Below are 20,102 nucleotides of genomic sequence, written 5' to 3' on the forward strand. Positions count from 1 at the left end.
AGGCAGCAGGGTGGGTGGCAGGTCCCAGCCATCCTCTCCAGAGCCCCAGGCCCACAGGGAGCCTCCCCCGCACACCCAGGGACCACCCTGGGACCCCCAGTGTCCAGCTGGGGAGGGAGGCGAGACACCCTGGTTCTGCCAGCTGCCCCAAAACCTGCTCAGCAGTAGCGATGCTGCAAACTGTCCCCTCCATCCCATCCCATCCCATCCCATCCCATCCCATCCCATCCCATCCCATCCCATCCCATCCCATCCCATCGCTGCAGCAGTGCCGCGGGTCAGTGATTGCCAATTGCCTTTGTGCCCCTGGGCCATGCTGGGGGGGTGGTAATGAGTGACAGGAGCTCAAGGTCTGCTGCCTGCCCGTAAATAAGTGCCAGCTTTTACCGGAGCATGGGCAGTGCCAGGCTGCCCCTCGACCCCAGGGCCACCGCAGCCCCACGTAGCTGCAGGGCCATCCCTGCTCAGCCATGTAAGGGGACACCACAACAGCTGGAGCATCACCTGCAGCCTGGGGACTGCCACCTTGTCCCCACCAAGCATCACCCCGGGGCTGTGCTCAGGTGTTTTCAGTGATTGGGAGGGGAAAAATAAAAAATAAATTTAAAAAAAAAAAAAACATCCCTGCCCTTCGCCAACATCCAACCCCAAGCCGTGCAGGGGCTGTGGTGGTCGGCAGCCGCTCTTCGCTCAGCGCAACCATCTCGGGGTTCAGGCTGACCTGAACCCCAAGATGGTTGTACCGGTTGCTGGCCAGGACCATCCTCTGTGCCGGGTGACAAATATGCCCTGGGTTTGGTGTGAAATGAGGCTGAGCATGAACGGATGCATGGGGGGAGGGCTGGCATCCCCCACTAGTGTGCTCATCCTAAACTAAAATAATAATTAAAAACCCCTCACATTGTGTTTGGGAAATAAGAATATAATGGGTTTGTAAAGAGAAACTGGGGAAAAAGAAAAGCAGAGGTTTTTTTGGGGCAGCACCTTTCCTAGAGTGGCCGAGGAGGAGCGTGCCGGTCCAGTGCCTGCCGAGTGCCCCAGGGCCGGACTGAAGTTCAGCGGGGGGCGGCCACCCTCGCCCCCCCCCACACCTCCCAGGGCACGGCCGTCACCCGCCTCCCCTCTTCAAAAGCTGCGGCAGCCGGGCTGTGCTCCCCGGAGCGCCATGGCAGTGGGGCCAGAGACCAGCGGGGAGTGCGGGATCTGCTACGAGGCTTACCGGGGTGCTGGGGGGGGCCGAGCCCCCCAGCAGCTGCCCTGCCGCCATTCCCTCTGCCTGAGCTGCCTGCGCAAGCTGGTGTGCCGCGCCGCCACCGTCGCCTTCGTCAGCTGCCCCTTCTGCAGGATGGTGACGCTGGTGCCCGAGCTGGCTCCGGCTGGTCCCGGGGTGACGCTGGCCTCGGGGACCCTGCGTGGGGAGGAGGAGGAGGAAGAGGAAGGCAGCGGTGTCTCCCCGGCTGCTCAGCAAGCCTCGGCACGCTCCGTAGCCTTGGAGGTGGCGTGCGCGGCTCATGCCCCCGTCTTCGCGGTGAGCGGCATGGTGTCCTCCTGCGGCCTCCGCCGCGGCTCTGAGGCACCGGGCGCCTTCGTGCTGGGGCTGCCGGGGCGGGGGCTGCTGCTGGACACGCAGCCCCCCCTCGCCTCCATGGAGAACCTGCGCCTTGGCTTCGCCGCCGGCATCCTCGTCCTCATCGTCTCCACCTTCTTCCTGCTCGTCTTTCTCAAGTAGGTCCGGATGGGGGAGAGGGGCTCCCGTCCCGCACCACAGCCCCCCGCTACCTCCCCTGGGGCAGCCAGGATGGACCCAGCGGTGGGTCAGGGACTTCTCAGGCCACGGACAGCTCGGCCCCAGCGAGGCGGGCAGGGAGAGGGCTGAGGACAGGGCTGGGGGCTCAGCACCTCCCAGGATCCAGCCCGGGCACGTGGGGGGCCACAGGACGCTCGGCTGCCCAGCACACAAGCCCCGGGGCATCAGACTCTTTTAAAAATTAACTTATTGCAGAGCTTTCCTTCACCCCCCGGGGTCTGGCTGTACTCGCGTTGTGTTCATAATGCTCCCAGCACCGCCAGGCGCCCCGGCAGCAGCTTGGCAGGAGTCACGCACGGGGCGGTGCACGCTTCCCGGTGTCGCAGTCGCCGAGGCTGGAAAATTCCCCCGGCTGTACTTCAGTCCGTCTCATCAGGCAGCAAGGACGGGGTGAAAGGGGATGGGAAGGGTCCCATATTGCTTTTCTGTGGGTGAAACTGTTCAGAAGCAATTAAAAAGCCATTTCCCCTTGAGAAGAGAGCCCGGTGTGGTGCACACAGAGGGACGTGGCAGCTGGGGAAGGGCACTGCCCGTGAAGACATAAGATATTAAAGACAGACGCCGTCTCCGGTTGTTTTTTCTGCGTACCCAAGGCAGGCAGAGATTTGCGCAGAGAACAATGTGCCGCCTTCGCTCTCAGCAGGCAGCGCAGGGGATGGAGGTGATAACCTGGGTCCCCAGCCCTGGTGGAAGCGGGTGTTGAGCCCCAACTCCACCCAGCAACACCCTCAGCAAGGTCCCTCCCTCCATGGTACACCTACCTCCTGGCCACAAACAGCACCCAGAAGCAGGACCAGCCCCTTCGCAGTCCCCCGTGATGGTATCTGCCCCCTCCTCAGGACTCCCAGGGCCCCTGAGCCTGCTGTCCCCCTAGGGAACCCAGAGCTTTCTCATGTTCACCCTTCCTGCACCCAAGGCAGGCGGGCACACAGGACAAACGTGGTTTATTTTAGGTCCCGAGTGAGAAAACCCTGCGAGCCACAGGCTTAGGTAGGGGGAGATGCCAACATGGGGAAATGGTTGTGTTACCTGCTGTGCCTACATTTTAGAGGGACAAGTTTCAAAGCTCAACTCCCGCAGCCCAAACATGTCCAGAGCAAACGGGCACAGCTATTAGCTAGGACGTCTGCTGAGCAGGCACCCTCCTGCATCCACAGAGCCAGCTTAGGAGAGACCAGGCTGCTGCAAAGCCTTGCAGGATGCCCGAGGGCCCTCTCCCCTCAAGCCTGATGGAAATCCAAGTGAGTGATCCCCGTGTACATCTCGATTATCTTTTGTACTTCAGCTTCTTACACCAACGCACTGCAAGGTGATGGCCTCACAGGAGCTGCAGTCAGAGCACAAAGGGACCGTCTCTTCTCTCCCAGGAGAGGGGTTTAACAGCAAGAATGCTCCCAGAAGAGTTTCTACATCAAATTAGTCCTGATTTGAGTCAGAACTAAGTCAGTTTTCAAGTGCATGGAGATAGATCAAGCCAGACTAAAGTAAAACCTATGCAAGCAAAAAATACAGGTTTAATTGCACTTTATTTTTCAAGAAGTGAAATGCAAATCCCTCAGGTTGTCTATTTTAACAGGAAACAAGAAGTGGAATTTGTTAGTATTAGCAACAACCTCCACTAGGACACTGCCACAGACAGGGGGTCCAGGGGCCACATCAGGGTACCTACGCTCAGGGCAGCACAAGGAAGGGAGCCTCAGAAGACCCAGGTTTCACACACCGTCATGTTTAGCACTTAGTGCTTTGACTTCTGGAGCAGCTCCCCAGGAAACCCCAGCTAAGTCCACCCTGCGAGACAAGCGTTCGCATGGCAGCAGGTCAGCTATTTCACAGGCTTTGGTCTCTTCCACAATTTTAGCTGCATCGGTGTGCAGCGCAGGGGCAGGGACTTGCCACACTGCTACACTCCAGAACAGGAATGCCCAGAGCTTTTTTTTTCCCCCCCCTCCTCCCAAGAAATTGCATTTAGGAGGACACAAATCAAATTCAATTCAGAGATGATAACAGGCAGTTCTAGAAACTAAACTGTAGTAGAATTATTTTAAGCGCTTCCATTTTATTAAGTGAAGGGGGGTTTATTTGTTTTAAAGACACAAAGACCTGCTCCTAATTTTACGTTGCATCAGTGCCAATGAGTGTAGAAGTAAAAGTGCTGTGAGAAACCCAAAGTGTTTGCCCAGCTGTCTATCCTCACTGCCTTCCCCTCTTGGTCCACTTAGACTGAAAAGTTACACCCCAAGCTCCTGGCTGCCCGGCAGAGCCAGGTGAGGTTGGGTTACAGCTTTCGTCCCACCATCACCAAGTTTTAACTTGTCACACTTTCAACAGCAGCAGAGAAAAAGGCACAGGGGATGGGCTTGGCTGCCTACAGGAACTCTCCCTAGACAAGAAGCACTTACACATCTGTGTTGCTGCTGTCACTGCCTGCGAAACACAACCCAGAAAAAAAACAAATCTCACCTCTGGCCACAGAGAAGAGAGGAGTGGCTGCACAGTGAATCATTTTTGTGAGGCCTCTGTGAGCCTCAGGCTCCTCCATAAAACACCGCTGGGGATTTGGCTTCTCACAACAGCAATTACCGATGCTACATCTGCGCTTGGAGCGTCGGTCTGACAGAGCCCTGACTTTCAGTGCCGCCACCGGGTGCCCTGCCCAGCAGGCTGTGGGTCAGCGAGCACCACGTGTGCCGCAGCCCCCAACGTACAACAGCGCTGACCCGAACCGCCTCAGCCCCTGGGGTTTCCACTGTGCAGAGCCGGTGGCTCACAGAAAACGCCTGCCTGGGGTCTCTCGGCCAAATCTCCCGCTGCACATTGCTGATAGGTGGTGATGAGATGGTGTACAGTCCCTGGGAGCCACCCTGGGGACTAAGAGAAATATTCCAAGATGATCTTCTCTGGGGAAGGAGAGATTTTAGTCTGTTTTTTTAAAAAGTAGTTACCTACTCCAGGGTCCTGCCAGACTTGTTCATCTGAAGCACTTTACAAAGTTCATATTTGCATAAAGTTTCAGATTAATGAATCAACGGTTCACAGAAGTAGGACAGCAATACAAACGTGCAGTAAGACTGGTTGGTTCCTTCAGCTCGTCCCCAAGCTCTGCGTGTGTTTGTCAGCTCAGAGCGATGGGTCTGAGCACCCGTGAGTGCAAAAAGAGCCATTTGCTCTCAGGCCCCATCAGTCTGCAGTACAAGAGCCTGGGAAGTCCCTGGTTGTCCAAACTGTCCCACGTAAGCAGCTCGTGAAGTGCTAAGTGCACAGGAAGAGGCCTTGCCTAGAGGAGAGGGCTCATAACTCACCAGCCGGCTCTTCATCCCAGCCAGTCCAGATCATCATCGTCGTCATCACCAAAGAGCGGAGCTGGAGGGGGACGCCCCTTCATGCTCTGGAAGTAAAACCAGAGGAAAACTTGTCAGTCGTAACAGCTTCCCAGTATTTAGTAATTGCTACACAGTTCTGGCTCCGAAATCGCCATCAGCTTTAGGGAGATGATATCAAGAAGCCTCGTTACTGATGTTTTTATACTTTTCATATAATGGCTTAGTATTCCAGGAGAATGCTTACAGGCTAAAAGGGATACGAGAGGGGCAAGACACTGAAACCCTTCAATTAACCTGGCAAGTCTTGCTAACTTCATGCCAGCAGGAGTTCGTCATCACTATCTCAGCCCAGGCAACCCCTCCAACCTCAACAAGAAACAAACCCAGATACTCTTGATTTATTCAGAGAACGTATGGGAAGCTCTGAGCTCAGCTGGCAGGAGCCACACAGTCCCCCCCACTGCCATGGGAAGGATTTCACAATAAGCTACAGGTTAACACCTGAACCAGTTTAGTAGGAGTGGAAAGATACAAACACATACCACTTCCTCCTCATCCTCCTCTTCAGAGGGAACTCGAGGCTTCAGTGGTTTATGAGATGCTGTTTCAAAGAAGTTGTCATCCTCAAAGAGGCTAGGAGAAGATAAAGAATTAATAGTTCGCTTGCAGATGATGGGATCTTGATTTTACAAGTTGTGTTAAAGAATGATGGCAAAGTTTTGACGCTGAGGCAAACTTAAGGCACACACTATTCACCAGTGCAAAACGACATTGGGACCTGGCAGCCTCCAATATCAGATCCTAGAGAAACCGCACCCTCCCCTCTGCGCTCAGCCAGGAACCATTCACCAGGGATAACGGCACCACTGTCTCCACCCAAACACGAGCCTGTTCTGCAGCCGCCCTCCCAGCAGAGCGTGCCCTGGACAGCCTGGTCTCCGCCAGTGCCTGGCTCGTGCCACCCAGGGCTAGCACCGTGAGGGTGCTTCAGCCCTACCGCGTGTGCTGCCCTGCAGCAGCAGCACAGCTGTACCAGCCTCTGGGTGTGCTGCCGAACCAGACTGAGCGGATCAGCAGGAAAGTGGGACTGTGGCTACCCCAGCAGTCACACCTTACCTGGAATCTTTCCTCCTGGGGCTGGAGCCCAGTTCCGGCTGTCCTGGGGTGTCTCTGATGATACCTGAGCTCGGCTCTGCTGTGTTGGATACTGAAGCGGGCTCCTCCCTGGAGCTAGCTCTACCTGATGGGTCTGTGCAGTTCCCTCCCTCACCGTTTAAGGGGGGGGGCTCTAAACCTTCGACAGGCTCCTCTGCCTTCTGCTCCGCAGCTGGCTTTTCTGGAAGCACTGCCACATCTGCTTCTCCTGGCTTGGCTTCTAGAACAGAAGCTTCTGCAGCTTCTGCCTGCAAAGATACTCTGGAGGGACTGCGTTCAGCCTCAGCTTTCCCGACAGGACTGCTCTCCTGCCTTTGCTCAGCTGGGACGAAGTCCTCATCCACCTCAGGAACAGGCTGTCCTGCAGCCACAGGCCCCTTATCAGGATCCAGGCAGGATTCAGCTCCAGAAGAGAGATGCTCTTCCTGGACCTTCTCATCTTCTGACACCACACTGCTCTGTGTCACCTGCTCTTGCTCAGGAGTTCTGGGCCTGGCAGACAGAGGAGCAGTCTCGCCTTCCTGGTCAGACACCGTGGAGCCTGTGGTCGCTTCCCCAGGAGCAGCTGGGAAAGCAACACTCTGTGCTGGGCTATGCTGCATGGGCTCTTCGTGGTCTTCCTTTGCTCCAAGTGATCCCTCCTGTCTCACTGCTCCTGTTCCAGGTTCTTCCTTTTCACTGTCATGATCTGGTCTCTCCTGCTGCCTGTTGAGTAGTTGCAGTGTTACAGTCTAAAAAATTGAGTAGAGAGAATGTAGGTTATACTCTAAACACAAACCACCACAGATCCCTGTATCTTCTTCTACTACTGGGCTGCTTTGCCACCCACAGCAAATTTCTGCTTCACAGTTATTTCAGACTCACAATGCAAATTTGTGTTTTTAGCCCAAGGCTTATTCTCTCACATTGATCACCTTTTATCTCTTATCACCCTTGTACCTTAATAGTGTTCATGACCACACCCAGAACTGTCCTGCCACTGTATGTCTCTTCCAGCTCAAATTCACCCCGAAGAGACTGAAATACACCATTCATTATCTTCTTTACCTGGGAACGAGCAAGACAGGAAACAAAGATAGGATTCATTAACACGTGAAGCATTGGACTCAAGATCAGATGCTTCTCCAGGTGAAGGAACAATAAACCCAAAACATACAGTTTTCAAATAATCCACTTTTCAGATCAGAAATTCCAGTATTGAAACAGAATACATCATACCATTGTAATTCAGAACCATTACATATGCACCAAACCCATCCCTCCAAAAATGAGGCAGGTTGCACAAACCCAAAGCAGACTACACTTATTTCTTGTTATTCTTTCAGTTTATAAATCCAAACTTCAAATCTTAAGTTTTAACCTAAAACTCAAGCAATAAAGTGGGCAGCAGGAAGATCATCCTTTCTTCTTCTATAGACCCTGCTACTAGAAACACAGTGCTTCTGTGGAGAAAATAATGTTTTTCCTTGTCTCTGCTCAAAGAGAAATAATTCAAGGCGAATAGAATAGATTTGCTTAGTAAGGAGAAATATTGGATAGTCAAGCTCACTTCTTCCGTGAAGTCTGCAGGTGAATATCCATCCTGATCCTTCTCCAGGTCTCGGATGCGTTCTTCATAGCGAGCCTTCAGCACCACAATATCAGACTGCAAGGCTGAATACTGCCAAAGGGAAACAGAAAGTTAGAACAGCTCCAGGGACACCACCACAACGAACATTGCAACGGATGGGTTATCTGTAAACAGTTTTTTAGTGAGGGGTAAACTGCTGAGTGGAGTTCTAAGCAGGGCTTTGACAGAGAGTTGCAAAAGACTGGGCTGAAAGTAACAGCACCAAAATAAAGACGTCCAACCAAGCCAAAACCTTGGAGATTCACAACTGTGTCATTAGCTCTTTGAGTTCAAGTAACACCAAGAATGGGCATAGCATTACTGAGATCCCAGTGAAATGAGGGCTGGGTCTCATCATTGAACCTGTTCTGGTTTGCTGGAAGCAACGTGAAGTTATTCCTTCCCTCTCATATTCTGGAACTCATGTTCTTGTTATTCTGGACGTAGGTAGCCTGAGGCTAGTGATTACTGCACTCCAGTTCATATACAGCTGCTGTGTTATTCCCTTTACCTTCTCTTTGATAGGCTCTAGTTGCTCCAAACGTTGCTGAAACTCAGACAATTTTTGCTCCTCTGCTTTTTTCGAATGTTTTAGAGCTGCAAGCTGAAAGACAAGAACTAGAGCCCATCAGTTTACAGACCTTTCAGTGTCACGCACTTCAAAACAGTTTCTACTCAAAAACAGTCACTCAGAACAGTGCAGATAAGCAGAAAAGATTGTAGCCGTTGCTTCAGTCTGAGACTGACATCATCTTGGCTCTCCCTCATTAAGAACTGCAGTAGTAAATTCACTAGCCCACCAACCCAACGTAACAGATGCAAGTACAGACACATCCCACAGACAAGAACAAATTCTGTAACAGTCAAGAAATTAAAAAGTCAAGCCACAGTTAGGTGGGAGAGGACTGTTAGTTACAGTTACTGGTTATTTGGCATTACATTTCAGCAATAAGGAACAGCCCTTTACCTTCTCTTCCAGCTGGGACAACTGCTGCTGCAGGGAATCTCTCTGCTCACACACCTCCTGGTACTGTCTAACGTGCTGCTCCTTGGCCGAGGCCAGCGTACGTTCACATCTGGCTTCCCACTGGGATTCCAGCTCTGCCTGGATGAGCGATAGCTGCCCATCATGTAAGAGAGATCATTAGGAACACACACACACAATCTGTATTTGCACAACAAGTGGCTGAAAGCTTGGGTTGGACAAAATCTCCTGCCCTGGGCTGGAATACCTACGTGCAGATGGCAGCCCTGCAGCCGTCACCAGCTCCTGCCCACGCCTCTCAGAGTTCAATTCCGGCCACAATCCCTCAGGCTGGCCTGAAGGTCTGGCTCAGATTTCAGATCTCTTGGCGTATTTCTAAGCAGTCTTTCACTCATCAGCAGTCCTGTATTCTTCTTTCTACTATGAATTCAATTTGGTGCCTCTCCTTTCCTCAGTTTCACACTCTTTAACAGTCTAAATCTGATGCTGCATGCCAGCCTGCACCAATGCTGCACCAAATCTCTGCAGCCACGTCAGTACCCTGTGATTTGAGTCAGAGAACGACTGGGACCCAGCAGCCTTCCTGCCTACTCAAACCATGCACTTCCTTAGAGAGACTTCAGTGTAAATCCTGAAGTCGGAAGCAGGGCCAACAAACACCAGCAAAGGTATTTTAGAAAGACAACAAAGTGACCCTGTGTTAAAGTTAACCCCTAAAATCAAGCAGATAACGTTTTCATTCTTCCACTACCTGAGCATTTTCACAACTATTTCCTACCTGTAGGTTCCTACAAGCCTTCCAGACACTTGTTGGAGAAGCTCCCACAATTCCTCACCTGCTCTGCTGCTGCTTGGTCAGTCGAAGTCCGTGCCTTTTTCAGCAACTGTCGAAGCTTGTCCAGTTCCTGCTGATATGATCTGCGTACTTCTTCCATCTCTTCCTCTGCCTGAGCTCTCTCCGAGAGGGATTTCTTCTTCCTCTCTGCAAGATTCTGCAATACAGAACAGAACTTAGAATACACCAGACTGCACCAAAGTAGCTTTTCTTCCTCACGTACAAAAAGCCTCCTTGAGCAGAGAATCTTATCACTCTACAATCAAGCTGAGATTTATTTTATAGGTAGAAAGGTTAGCATATTACTGCTTAAGATATTAAAAAAAAAAATTCAGATAAGCACAAAGGATCCGCCAGCACAAGGATCCTTGCCTGCAGATGAGTCAAGATTCACCTAACTTCCATATTTACAAGCATGTTGGGTTAGATTTTAGCAAACAGCTGAAACTTGCAGCATCTCTCCGCAATGCTAGCACTGGACATACCCTTTCAAGAGTCTCCTTTTCTACTCTTAGGTCTGTTAGCTCTTCTTCCAATGCTGTAATCTTCATGTCCAGCTGTTTGCGGCTCTGCTTCTCAGCTTTGAATCTAGTCTGAGTGTCCTCAGAGGATTCTTGGAGCTCTGCAAAAATACACTTCACTGTGGGTTTCAGCGCTACAGATATTTCAGGTTAGCTCATTTAGGGGCTGATGGGAAGGAACAGTGTCTCTTGCACAATGAAATCAACAACATGGCTTGCACCTACAGTGGGAACTAGAATTTATCAAGAGCTGCTTCTGTGAAATGGCAATGCTAATACCTCAGCTTTTATATTAACTTTTCAACCACTTAACTTTTCAATCTCTGGTTCCCCTACAAGATGTTAGACAGTAACGCCAAGAGATTGCTTGTACAGAAGACATTCCTGTGACAGGATGATTTTGTTCATTGATTCAGCCCTTTTACTGGTAACAAGGATGCACATACCCTTCAGACATTTCAGTGCATCAATATCCTTTCTGATACCCTTTGGTCCAAGGGAAAGCAGGAATAGATACCCCAGAAGAAAGGAAAAACCTATGACTTATAAAAGAAGAAAAAGAATGACATAAAGGAGCTCTCGTGGAACAGGCGCAAGAAGTCTTACCTGCTAACTGTGCTTGCAGTTTGTTGAGCTGCATCTCATGTCGCTCTGCCTCCTGCAGGGCAGCAGACAGCTGCTTCCGCAGGTCCATCTCCTTCTTCTGGTGGGCAGTCAGCTCCAGCTGCAGCTGGGAAACCTGTGCTGTGGCAGCTGCTAACTCCTCTGCAACTTTGGCCTGTATCATAAAATGGAGCAGGGAAAAGGGAGAAAAAGAAGGATATGTGAGCGTGAGGAGGCACCAGAACTGTTCTCACAGGAAGAACTGATAAGGTACTGGAGACCTTATCGGGGGAGTGCTGGAATCCAGCACCTCACAGACATTTCCCAATTGAAGAGGTAATGATAACTTTTTTGCCATGTTACTGTGAGTCGTTTGGCTGTAACCTGTCCAGACTGACTAGAAAGTTGCACAAGGCCACCAACAACCTCATCACATTAGTTCAACTCGGTGAGTTTTCCTGAAAAGCTTAATCATGTTTTTAAGATAAGTACCAGTGCCTGCTAGCTCTGCTCAAAGCTTTCAGGCTATGACAAAATCTATTCAAGTAAAAGCCTGGGCTCCAACATCTAATTATCTTCAATAAACTTACAAATCGCTGAAAAACCACAAAAAACATAGGCTTGTTGCAGCCAAAAGAGCACCCTCCCTCCAGAGCACACAGCACACAGTCACCTTGAGATGCCCGCACGGGCAAGGCTGTCATTTTGGAGCATAGTTCTCACAGTAATTTGTTGACCTGTTTATATTTAGTATTGCTCAAAGTCAGTGACTCATGTAAAACCAGGTACTAATACAGCTTGTTAGACAACTTGCAAACAATATGCTAGGAGAGGCTCAAGGCATCAAGACAAAGGCACAACGTCACATTCCCAATCTTGTTGCATGACACACAAAATTCAGAGGATGCTCTGCAAAGACAGAACTGCATCCATCAGAAAGCCTCACTTGCTGCCGGGAATACCTAAACAGCTTCTATATCAATGCCTACATTCAGATGCCCAAAAGGCTTTCACGTTCTTGTAACTGATAAGTTCAGGAGAACCAGAGTTTCTCTCTGCTCTATCCCCATAAGAGAACTGAAGCATTTCTCTTCAGACTAGGACCACCACCTTCTGGCAGAGAAGAGCTGTGAGCAAAATTGTTCCAACTATGATGAGGATGAATATGTGCTGACCTTGAGGGTCACCATTAATTTTAAAGAGGAGGCAGCATTTCAACAGAAACTGGCTAAAGTCAGATCTGCTTTCCTCTTAGGTTTCCATAAATGTCTCACTGCAGTTCAAGATACTAACTCTTAGCAAGCTAAAACCAAAACAAAACCCCATGGCATACCTGAAGGTTATTTTAACACTTGCCTTTGTCTTTAATAGCAAATAAAGAAAATTAAAAAGGAAATCCTATGCCAGGAACTGTTACTAGACTTAAGTTTCTGCAGTGAATGCTTCATATCTATACTAGCTCAGCTCCAGCCTCCAGCTTTCAGGTACCAAGAATCTTATGTGATCTGTATCTGCTCTGACAATTATATGATCATGTCCTATTTTTCCCACGGGGGAGGTGAAATGAGCAGCAATGTGACAAAGTTCTTTGAAAGGGCTCCCCAAGAAAGAGGGGGCCAGTGACTACACTGCCAGTTGTAAAGGTCTTTTTCAAGTTGAAGATCCGTGCTAATTCAAGATCTGAAGCAATTCTTTTAATGCCAATCAGCTTCTCGCTAGTTCAAGAGGAAGCTGGGCTGGCACTGCCTAGGGCACAATTATCTATCACCTGCACAGTCAGCAGACACACTGCCTCACCTGGTCCCAGCCCCGATCCACTGGCAGCATGTGCTAGGAAGAGAAAGCAGCGACAGGAAACAGGAAGAGTTAAGAACACAACTTGAAAGACAGAGGCATTAATTATCATCAGAAAAGCAAAATGCTTCATTACAGGAGCCTAAGGCATGCCAGAGAAGTCTTTAAATTATTCCAAGAACCGTAAAAGCTTAGACAGAAAAAGGTAGTGAAGGCTGGCTTAAAAAGAAAGAAGCTAAGGGTATACATTACACACCACAGATGCAGGAGCGGTCCTACAGGTGACTACTGTTTCGCTGCGCTGGAGAGCGTGGGCTATTACTTATCATTAGGGTACACGAAGCCTTCATCTAAAGCTGTGATGTGCTCTGCCAGGGTCGAAGATCTATAACCCAAAAGCAGCAAGCTACTAATACCTCTTCTCGGTGATCCTGGGTACAGATGCCTAGCCTGTATCACAAAATAAATGGCGAGTCCCTATTTTTAAGTAAAGAATAGATAAAATAGCTTAAAATTCTCTTCCCTAACTCTGTCTGTCCATAGTGATCTCAGCAATTGCAGTCACAAAGCACGTTAGATTAGATAAAAGGAAGAGGAAGGAATACCAGCCTTCATATTTACAGTCAATACTCTCACAAAACTAGGGGAAATCTTCTCCAGTGCAAGTCATGGCTTTTCTGGTCTGAGCCTGAGGTTTATTCATGTAATAGTGTCATCACCTAGGCAGCGTCTGCTGAAATCAAGTGGAGTCCTGTTGAAGATGAGGCCCAAAAGATTCCTGAAGATCATATCTTATACTTCCAAAAGATGCTTCCTCCCCTAATTAGTTATTACACAGGCTGGATTCTCAGTGGAGAAATACAGCTCTCCTTCTTTGTCTGCTCATATAATTATCAGCCATATATCGCTCTATTCTTTAGCATACTTGCTACCATACTTTGGAAAGCTGCAGTTTCTGTCATTTTTAGGTGCATCGAGTTATGGTTCTCATGTAGAGCAAGCATTTATCATCTCACATTTGAATTGGAGAGATACACAACTCAGCAGGGGACCATGGTGCAAGACTGAAATTGGTGTAATTTAAGAGGCCAGTGCTTGAGAAAGCATAGAAGAGACCATGCAATTACAGACCTCAAAGCTAGCCTACCTAGGCTAGGCTGTCATGAGTGGACATTACAGGATATGCAGCCATGCATAAGTGCATTTAACTGGTTTGAAAGCTATTTCCCAACAGCCCCTTTCAGAAAAGCACAATACATTATTGGTAGAAGCAACCAGCTCTTGATGAGTATGAAAAAACCTGTAAAAAAAGGGCAATGAAGAAACTCTAGTAGGAAATAATTTTTCTCATAGCTACATTCACTCTATGTCAGTTAAATAGAAGGAATAAAAAAAACTTCTGAAACTGTCAGTGCAACTAGACGAACAAAGTACATTTTCAACCTGACAAAGCCCTGTGATACACACAATTCCTCAACATGTTGGCCATATACCTACAAAGTTAAGAATACATCAGACACTTTCCTGTAAGATACGAATATTCAAACTATGACAGCATAAAGATCTATCTATCTATCGTTTATATCCTCTGGGCTGCTTTTGTTACGAAAGCCATGAAAATATTCAAACTACTTCTCAAAACAGCTTTCAGAACTTAAGTTCAGAACTGCAGTTGTCTTGTAAGAGAACTGACTTAAGCCTTGACTAACAAGGCTTCAGCATGTTTTAGTGCAACAACAAGCCCCTTTCCTGGCTGCAGCCAGAGGTCTATGGCTCTGCTCATTGTCACCATTACCTTCTCCTGTTCTGCATGCAACACTCTTGCCTGTGTGTTTTCATTTGTTGTTTGCAGTGAATGGTTCCTCTGCTCCATTAACAAGTTACTTTGCTCGACGTATCTGTGAACAGGGGAAGACTGCATGAGCATTTATGTAAATACATGACTTGGAGCAAAAGGCTCAAACAGAAAAAGTGATACTTCAAAGCAGTTTTCTTCATGACAAGCCCAGACAATTTTGCATGATGTCCTGCCCTAGGAAGAGCCTGATCTCAAAAGGGTGGAATGGGTGTGCCTGGCACAGCAGAGATTGTATCAGTTTGGAAAAGTGCTTTACCTCTTTGCAACTAGTTTTCCTACCACATAGTCAAGAGTTTTGATAACCTGATATCCCCTGACCTCTGCCATTTCCTTAAACAAGTTATTCCCTTTCTTAAACTGAATGGAACACACACCCAACAGTGGAATTAGGGACACCACATCCCCTACAATTTCTTCCACCTTACTAAAAAGCTAGCAAAAGTAAAGTAACTCCCAGAAGCAGAGCAACTGTGCTCAAAAGAAGATAGCATGAAGGCTTTTTCCCCCTTTCACAGTAAACGTGAATGTGTAAACCACAGTTTTCGAGATATACCCTGCAGAGAGAGAGAGGAGAAACCCCCCACATTTTTAATGCCTTAAAAAAAAAAATTAAAAATATCAGTACGTGTCTCTATCCTAAAGAACACCCCTCCTAGTTATGCCTAACCGAGTGTAAGCTAGAAAGTCTTTGCAGATGCAGAGAGGCTGTACCCTCCCACTCCTTACCTCTGATTCCGTTCAATCAACTCGCTGATCTTCTCATTCTGCTCCTCAATCCGACTGCTCTTCTCAAATATCTCTTGCTTCAGTCTCTCATTCTCCTAAAGCATAGCCCAGCATGAATATTCATCTTACTCGGACTTCCTTGCAGTACCTAAACCTTTGTTTTGTACAGATGCAGTACAGTGATGACACTTATCACCTTCTGCGGTAACATCACAGGAAGGTGCCATGCCACATTTAGCAAGAATCCTGGCATGGGACAGTGGTTGCCAAACCTCATTCTAGAGAATATTGTGTCTGGTTGACTTTTTCACCCACAAACCGCAAGATTGTAAGGTTGCTGCCTAGAAAAACTACAAAGCATAAGACTGAGTGAAAAACAGAAGTACGTGGTTCTTGCAACGCGATACTTCAGCTGTGAAACTCCGTTCTGCAGGATGCTGTGGGTTAAGTCCATAACAGTTTAAGAAGAGGCTGAAATTTCTCTCACGTGAACCTTTTGCCAAGGCCTATTAAATACCAATATATCAGCTCTGGCTCAGAAAGTACCCAAACCACAAACTGTTGAGAAGAGCTTTTCTCAGGGGGAAAGGGGTGGAAGTCATTGTGTATCTCACGCTCTTACCTAGGCAGCTATTTTTGGCCACACAAAAATAGAACACATGGGTGGATGGACATTTGGGTCAAGCCAGTACAGCTATCCTCATTAGGAATAACACAGCGGGCTCAGTTCCTTGTGGAAGTAGTCAGATCAGGCTGGCCACGCTCACCTGGATTATGCGTTGGATATTGCTCATGATCATGGAGGCTTCCATAGTAACAGAGGAGATACCAGGCAGTAGTGAGCTGTTACCAGTGTTTTGTTTCTTCAACTCCTCCACCTGCAAGGATAAGCCATTCTTAAGTCAGATGAAATGAATTTATGGGTGTAGGTCAGAGTCAGAAACCTGCAAAGATCCATTCACTGTTCCACTGTAGGGTATACGCTACTGTATCAACTGTGACACCTCCTGTAGGGCAGTGGATCTCTCCAAACACAATGCATCGCATGATATTTAAGGCAGTAAGAGACAGCACCTTCCCCCAAGCCTAGTCTTAGCTTTTTCATAGTAGCTGAATTGCTACCACTTCAAGGTCTGATAATATCAGAATTCCCACCAAGTTAGTACATCACTTACAAACTTACTGCAGGTATTTAAATAAAGCCAACTCCTCAAACTACATTTGGAGAGCAAATAGCAGTAACGTCATTAACAAGCCTGTCTATGCATTACCTTGGCAGCCAGATGATCCATTTTATCTACTACTTTGCTAACAGCCAGTCGGATTTCAGTGTTATGCTGCCGAGCTTCTGTCATCAAAAAGGAAGTAACATCCCCAGGTGCTTGAAGGGAAAGGAGAGAGATCTATAGTCACAAGGGGAAAATGCCTGCATACAGACATATCAAAAGCTAAGCCTGCCAGATAGGACAGCCACTCTCTTCCCAAAAATAGAAGTGACATGGTATCTCGAAAACTAATAATGTAGGTATTTTCCAAATAACATGAATAGGCAGGTTTATGACTACAGGAAATTCTTGAGCCACGTGACAGCACTTATGTCAACAAGAGGGAAGCCCCCAGACGCGCTAGAACAGTACACGAAGAGGTACAATCAAACAATAGGAATGAAGATTGGCTTCTGAAACTTTGAACTGAAAAACCGTGCTCCAAGAAAGGTTCAGCTATACTCAAGTCTTCACCAACAGGGATTACCTAAATGGTTCTTTAAATGCCTTTAGTCCTTCTTGGGTTGCGCTTTTTTTTGGGCTATGTCCTCTCACTTAGTAAAGGCCCCTATATGTACACTTAAATTCTTTCCCTGGCTGGTAGGATAGCTGTTTACTACTACAGTTATATTTATAACTGGAAGCACCAGCTATAAAATACCTTTAGTAATACACAGCCTTGGGAATACACCTAGAAATTCCCTCCCCTTTCACACTTCACGAAGTTCCTTAAGGTAAGAAAAAGCTGGATATTTATTGGGAAATGTTTGCCCCTATTTGCTATCAAAAAATAAGAATTTGTGAAACAGCACGGCATTACAGACAGGATGAATATGTATGTGTATGCTACCATTGCTACCTAAATCATCATTATAAACAGTTTACTGCAGGTATTGCAGCCTGCTGAAAAGCATGTACTTTTTTTAAACATACCTTGGTAAGGTGTGGGATACATCTGTCCTACAGGCTGGAGTTGAGAAGCAGATGCAGCAGTTTGGGTGTAAGCAAATGCCATTCCTGGATATGCCTTGCAGAACAAGTTCAATAGATTAGAATATGTTTTGATATTTCTCCCCCTCACACTTAAGTGGTTTTCAATTTTTTTTAAGCCCCAGAGCAATGATGATATTTGGAAAGAAAAAAAAACAGAATTAGGGAGCAGGAAGTCAAATTACACAAACAGTCATAGTAAAGGGAAAAAACCCAAAGCTGCTCTTCTTTCAAGGCTTACCTATGTAACTTAGGTAAGTTACCTTCTTCACTGAAATTTAAGCTAGAGTATGTTACCTTACATTTTGAGAGGCAAAGATCAGCTCACTGCAGCTTAGTGGATGCGCAGTAATCTGAAGTTATGCTAACTTGAACAGAAGGCTATTCCTAGGAAAGGTTCAAACAGTGCAACACAACTTGACTGCAACTTTACTGCTCAGTGCTCATCAGAAGCAGCTAAACAGACTGAAGAAGGCATTAAATGCTAGGAGTATCTCTTTCATATTAATTTACTCTCTCAGGCAAGGAAAAAAAAATTACAGTACAACCTGGGCCAAGTTTCTACAAGAATTCAGGACATCAGGGTCAAACTTTCAAAACAATACATTAAAATCACTGTCAGATTAAAACTTCACTTTAATGACTAGTTTCTATTTCATCAAACAGAAAAGCCTATCTTTTTTATCTTGTAACTTGCCACAACTTCCTGTATTGGAAACTTGCATTTTCCAATACAAGGAAAATGCAATGCCAAAGCAATGCACCAGGGTTGTGGTTTGGTTTTTGGTTGGGTTTTTTTGTTTGTTTGGGGATTTTTTTGGTTGGTGTTTGGTTTTTGGTTTTGGTTTTTGTTTGTTTGTTTGTTTTTTTAAACATATAGTGTTTGTATTCATTATCAAGTATTTTCTTCCTCAACCCTTTAAAAATAAAAATGCTTCTATGTGGCATAGGCCACTATTTGATTCCCAAACGCTCCAGAAAATAGGTTAAGTGAACATAACTAGAAGCCATAGGGTTATAAGCTTGGTTTTAGACTTCATAGAATTGTTTGTACGATATCTCTGTACTAAGTCTTCACTCCTGATGTGGCAAATACATTGTGCGTTAAGCCCCCAAAGTTTCCTTGTTAGCAAGCAGATTGCGTCTCTTTACAGCAGCAGCACCACAAGCCTTTTAAAAAGATTATTCTTTTGCTGGATGAAAAACCATGACCCATAAACATGTTAAGTGTGCAAATGAGCTCTCACAGAAAAACAGACCATGACCAAGAAAAATTTCAACTAAAATGCTTTTGTTTTCATCTGCTCTACAAGTACTTGGAAGTTTTTGTTTTATCCACTACAAAAGCAGATATTAAACCAAGTCTGGTTAATTCTTAGTTCAATTTTAAGAAGCCATCAGCAGGCAGAAAATTAGCCCTTTTTGATTAAATTCGAAGAAGCATGTGATGGAAGCCTGAGAATGCCAAAGCAGAGTCACAAGAAGCAGCCTGGGATTCCCAACCTTACATGCTGCTATATTCTCTGCTCCCAGCAATGGCGAAGAGAGTAAGACTTAATAGAAAGGAGAGAAGTGCCAAGATTCTCCTTGATTTCATTTTGGTACCTGAAAAGCCTGTGCTCCTCCAGGCAGGGCTGAATGGGGCTGGATCGTTGCAGGTATTAAAGCAGCAGAAGATACCGGGGGTGTAGAACCAGATGTTTGAGGTACTGAAAGGGAAGAAAGAAATTCAGCATGCCATAAAGTAGCTAGAAATAATTTGACTCACCCAGTGTGAAATGGCCAAAAAAGTCACTAAATAGACAAAAATTTAGCCTCGTGAAAATTAAATCCAGTCAAACAAGTGATAAAAGGTCAAGAAGAGAGTAATCTTTCACAGAAATTTCACTTCTAGCTACATTTAGACAACCTCTTTTCATTCAAACAAAGGTGGCTCTGAAGTTTACCGACGCAAGATGTTACTCAGGCTGACTCTAAAGACTGCTCAGCTGACCAGCAGCTGACATTACTATTCCATCATGGGAAGGGAGGTCAAGCCCACTCCAGAGCGGCCAGCCCTCTGATACCCGTCGCTATTATTTCCATCATTTTCAAACAAAAAAATTTCTGTTCACTGGGAAAGGATTTGTAACAGTTCCGTTTACAAATCACGTATTCTAGAAATCTCAGTGCCACTCCAGCACACACGATGACAGAGCAGCTCGTGCACTGTGGCTGCTCTTCCTCAAGCAGTAATGTGTGCACAAGATCACAATGAAGACATACTCCAAGGACTTCAGTCTTGTGCTTTATGAATTAGTCTACCTTCGGATCAGCAAGCGTTTTTAGAAGCTATCTATCAGTTCTTGTTTCAGTTCCTGAAAGGAATCCTCTATTCGTACAGACCTTGTACTTGAAGCCTGCAAAGAAGTGAAATTTCTCTATACCAACCCCAGGCTTACCAGCACATTACCTTGTGTTGACACTGTGGGCAGTACCGCATGAGCTGGCTGTGATGGTCTCATGGAAGAGGAAGCCACTGGTTGCGTTGTTCCTCTCAGTGTATTTGGATCCTAAAAAAAATTTCTGCATATTACAACAAATGCTAAAGAATGAGTGAACAGTTTGAACCCAAGATCACTTGAGACTAGGTGT

At 46.9% G+C, this 20,102-nt stretch overlaps 1 protein-coding gene across 6 annotated transcripts in view; it reads right to left on the minus strand.

The window, feature by feature from the left end:
* Positions 1–2,053: 2,053 nt before the first annotated feature.
* Positions 2,054–20,102, minus strand: part of FKBP15 (FKBP prolyl isomerase family member 15) — a 28,876-nt gene continuing 10,827 nt past the window's right edge. For 5 of the 6 annotated variants that reach the window (XM_075170500.1, XM_075170498.1, XM_075170502.1 and 2 more), the window contains 17 exons: positions 19,921–20,020; positions 19,074–19,177; positions 17,412–17,505; positions 16,485–16,594; positions 15,981–16,091; positions 15,214–15,308; positions 14,425–14,527; positions 10,839–11,010; positions 10,197–10,333; positions 9,713–9,868; positions 8,859–9,011; positions 8,403–8,495; positions 7,832–7,942; positions 7,222–7,329; positions 6,244–7,013; positions 5,670–5,760; positions 3,749–5,192 (listed from right to left, as the gene is read on the minus strand). In XM_075170500.1, the coding sequence (XP_075026601.1) occupies positions 5,118–5,192; positions 5,670–5,760; positions 6,244–7,013; positions 7,222–7,329; positions 7,832–7,942; positions 8,403–8,495; positions 8,859–9,011; positions 9,713–9,868; positions 10,197–10,333; positions 10,839–11,010; positions 14,425–14,527; positions 15,214–15,308; positions 15,981–16,091; positions 16,485–16,594; positions 17,412–17,505; positions 19,074–19,177; positions 19,921–20,020 (2,583 nt within the window). In that variant the 3' untranslated portion in view covers positions 3,749–5,117. Of the gene's footprint in view, positions 2,245–3,748; positions 5,193–5,669; positions 5,761–6,243; positions 7,014–7,221; positions 7,330–7,831; positions 7,943–8,402; positions 8,496–8,858; positions 9,012–9,712; positions 9,869–10,196; positions 10,334–10,838; positions 11,011–14,424; positions 14,528–15,213; positions 15,309–15,980; positions 16,092–16,484; positions 16,595–17,411; positions 17,506–19,073; positions 19,178–19,920; positions 20,021–20,102 lie in introns of those variants that run through there. The other variant, XM_075170499.1, reaches the window with a different exon arrangement.

Source organism: Calonectris borealis, chromosome 21 (genome assembly GCF_964195595.1).
Source record: "Calonectris borealis chromosome 21, bCalBor7.hap1.2, whole genome shotgun sequence".
Classification (NCBI taxonomy): domain Eukaryota; kingdom Metazoa; phylum Chordata; class Aves; order Procellariiformes; family Procellariidae; genus Calonectris; species Calonectris borealis.